At 42.9% G+C, this 3,665-nt stretch overlaps 1 protein-coding gene across 1 annotated transcript in view; it reads left to right on the top strand.

Annotated features, from left to right (window-relative positions):
* Window positions 1-1,975, top strand: part of UNC45B (unc-45 homolog B (C. elegans)) — an 11,570-nt gene extending 9,595 nt beyond the window's left edge. Inside the window, exons 16-19 of the mRNA XM_010288661.1 lie at window positions 1-92; window positions 451-568; window positions 686-820; window positions 1,709-1,975. The exon at window positions 1-92 is cut by the window's left edge and continues 22 nt beyond it. Coding sequence (XP_010286963.1) covers window positions 1-92; window positions 451-568; window positions 686-820; window positions 1,709-1,975 — 612 coding nt within the window. The remainder of the gene's footprint in view (window positions 93-450; window positions 569-685; window positions 821-1,708) is intronic.
* The last annotated feature ends 1,690 nt before the right edge of the window (window positions 1,976-3,665 follow it).

The raw sequence follows: 3,665 nt of genomic DNA on the forward strand, positions 1-3,665 counted from the left end.
GTCAGTCTGCTGAACACCGAGAGAGATGGCCTCCAGAATTATGAGGCTCTGTTAGGTCTCACTAACTTTTCGGGAAGAAGCGATAAACTTCGGTGAGTTTAACTGCTTTTTTACTTTTTCTTCCCCAGGAGTGAATGTGAATTTCAGTTCAACACACTTCTTGTAGGACTATGAAGACTGGTCAGTTTGAGATACCTTTGGCAGAGCTACAAAGGTCTGAGCACTAAAAGATTCAGAAACTTAGCCAGGATGAGTAGCGTGGCACACTTTCTTCTAGAAAGAGGAAAGAGATGAACCTAACCTGCATTAGATAAGGGATAAACCATGTCATGACCTCCAGTGCTGCAGACACTGATTTGTTTCAAGGCTTTCCCTGTCTGCAGTTAGTATTTTATAAGTTGGCTATTGCTTGTCCCATGATGTATTTTATTTGAGTGCTCTTCAACACAGGATGAAAATAGTCAAAGAGAGGGCCCTGCCGGATATTGAAAACTATATGTTTGAGAATCATGACCAACTTCGACAGGCAGCCACAGAGTGCATGTGCAACCTGGTGGTCAACAAGGAGGTAACTTACTGGGCATCTCCGACTTGGCTGCATGCACCAGTCGTGAGCCCCTGTGATGATGCATTGCTAAATGTGTTGTCTATGGGTATCATGGGGTTGTGGTTTTTTAGGTTCAAGAGCGAAAAAAAACGGCTGAAGTTGGTGGTGTTGTTGTGTGGTGAGGATGATGAGAAAGTCCAGGTTGCAGCGGCAGGAGCTCTGGCCATGCTTACAGCGGCACAAAAGAAACTCTGCTCTAAGATGACTGAAGTGGTAAGACCATAAGTCTGATGATTGGCAGTGTAGACATACCCTTGAAGGAGCCTGGCTCAGTCATGAAAATGCCTCTCAAAAGGAAGGGTAGTCCACCAGTCTGACAGCGAGGAACTTAGTGGTAAAGTTGAGACCTGGGTGTGCACGCTCCTCGTCCATCCCTGCATAAAGTAAACCAGCCCGCCTTTATGCTAGACTTCATCTCAGAGCTGAAATACTTCTATATAGCCATTCCTCAAGCCTTAAGTCCAGGATGCTGACTGTCAAGCAAGGTTAGGAATGCAGAATGTTACTCTCTAGGCTCTTAAAGCTTTTGATAAATAACCTCAAATTCAAACCTTGTTTGACTCAGGTTATCAAGCTCTTCTCATTTCTATTGAGCTTTACAGATCCCAAAACATCTCCACTTCCTGCACAGATCTGTAGGTCCTGAGAACTCAGACCCTGCAGAGCTGAATATCTGTGAAGAGCTGTGGCTGAGAAGTCATGAATCCTGCTCTGTTGGACACTGGGGCTTGTTAGAATAAAAATGATTAATCAAAACAAAGGAGGGGCTCAGGAAAATCGGTGTGGAGAGTGGGTGGTCTGCTTCTGGTCATCTCAGCTGTGTCAATACTCTGATCAGATTCTTTGCACAGAGATTATGCAGCAGCATGTGTTTCATGTGGTGTTAGTGCCATGAAAGCTGCTGACTTTAGTGTAACAAAAATTGGTTTTAAAAGTTTGGAATCAGGTTTCTGTAGTTAAAGAATCAAATAACCATACCTGACATAAGTATTGAAGAGGTGGGTCCTTGTGTTCTGACTGCTGAGAAATGCCTTGCCAAACTCGCATTCTTGGCTGAGGTATTCTTCAGATCAATACTAAAGATCTCTCTCTCCCTTGAAGACCACCCAGTGGCTTGAAATCCTGCAGAGGCTCTGCTTGCATGATAACATGGAGGTGCAGCACCGAGGACTGGTCATTGCTTTCAACTTAATCAGTGCCGACAAAGAGCTAGCGAAGAAGCTGGTGGAGACAGAGCTCCTGGAGATCCTGACGTACATCGGCAAGCAAGAAGATGACCCCAAGAAGCAGCACATCATTAATGTAGCACGTGATTGCCTCACAAGGTGCATGGATTATGGGTTGATCAAACCTCTCTCCCAGGCGTGAGGAAATGAAAAGCACCAAAAAAGGCTGAATGTGGAGGGTGGGGGGGAAAGCTACTGAGAAATGTGGAAAAGCGAGTTGTGAGGAAAATCTAGTGCCATTGTCAAAGGCATGGAACAGTTTGGGAACAACTATGAAGGATCAAAAACTGTATGAGGAAAAGGGAGACATTTGCCTGGAAAATTTGGAAAGTGCCCATCTGACTAATTCCCAGATGGTGTAAATCCTCTCTTTGCCCCCATTCAGCTGATAATGATGAAAGTTTCAAGGCCCAGCTGTAAAAGTCAGTTGTGTTAGAAATGTGCTGGGGGTATTGGAAAGAAACTCTGCTGAGCTGAAATCTGTTCTGCCACCATCTACAGCTCCTGGTGTTTCTGAATTCCTAGCAGTGATGGAACAAGAAGTTAAATGCCTTCTATTCTGTAGTCAGAAAATAGGTTGGGTTTTAGCTGTGTGTGTGTTGTTCATTTATGGTATTTTTAAACAGCCTTAAGTGGTGTGCCGAAGTGTGAGGATGGTGGATGAACTCTTAATAAATTCACTACTCTGTTCATGCAGAATTCCTGCTCTGCTTTTATTAAGCAAATGGAGAATCTAAGGCAATGCCCACTTGCAGCCTTGCATCATACCCAGGAAGCTGGAGTAATTGGTAGCACAGGCTGAATTTTCACCAAACTATCCAGTGCTGCTCAAATGAACGTGCAAAGTTGCCATGAAAGGCTGTACGAGGAGGTGGCACTAATGGGTTAAGCTGAGGTTCTCACCAGAGCACAGTGGTATGTTCAACAGGGAATGTTGAAAATATCTCATTTATGGAAAAAGCGGAATGAGAAGCAAATGCACCAGTTGGCTATCACATTAAACTTTATTATATAAAGTTTTACATTCAAGCATAGATTCTTTATGCATGCTATGGACAACACAAAAACAGACCCTTGCTTTAGTCCCCAGGGGGAAGAAAATCTAAGTATATAGTAAATATAATCTTACTCAACAATGATTTAAATGTGAATTCAAGTGCATTAAAATATTTCTGATAATACTAAATGTTAGTGATCCTCACATGATAGGTGTGTCATGACTAAGGGTTGAGGTTTGGGGGTTAGGAACCATGGGCATAGTCTTTCTTTGTATGTTGATTGAGGGGGAAAAAAAAATAACTGAACATGCCTCTAGCTTCCTGAAGTTAGAAAAGCAAGAATTTTTAACAGGTTTGACAATGTAAAAGCAAATTTATTTGAAGGGTGATTCCAGCTGTGTACAATGTCTTCTCCTGATTGTAACCGCATTCTGTTAAATCACTGGTGCTTTATAATCACACTAGGAGGATATCAGACTGTTCTTCTAAACCAAATGAACCACAAGTCATTCTGTGGTGGAAAACAATATGGCTTATTTTCAACCAGCCTTCAATTGTGGATACCCAGTTTTTGGAATTTTGGATGTCTTTCAAAAGTATTTTGCATCTAACTCTATATGGAGAGTTTTATCACTCTCTACAACTACCTGAAAGGGGGTTGTGGTGAGGTGGGTGTTGGTCTCTTCTCCCAAGTACCTAGTGATAGGATGAGAGGAAATGGCCTCAAGTTGCGCCAGGGGAGGTTTAGATTGGATATTAGGAATTACACCAAGAGAGTGGTCAAGCATTGGAACAGGCTGCCCAGGGAGGTGATAGAGTCACCATCACTGGAAG

Source organism: Phaethon lepturus, unplaced genomic scaffold (genome assembly GCF_000687285.1).
Source record: "Phaethon lepturus isolate BGI_N335 unplaced genomic scaffold, ASM68728v1 scaffold18576, whole genome shotgun sequence".
Taxonomy (NCBI): Eukaryota; Metazoa; Chordata; class Aves; order Phaethontiformes; family Phaethontidae; genus Phaethon; species Phaethon lepturus.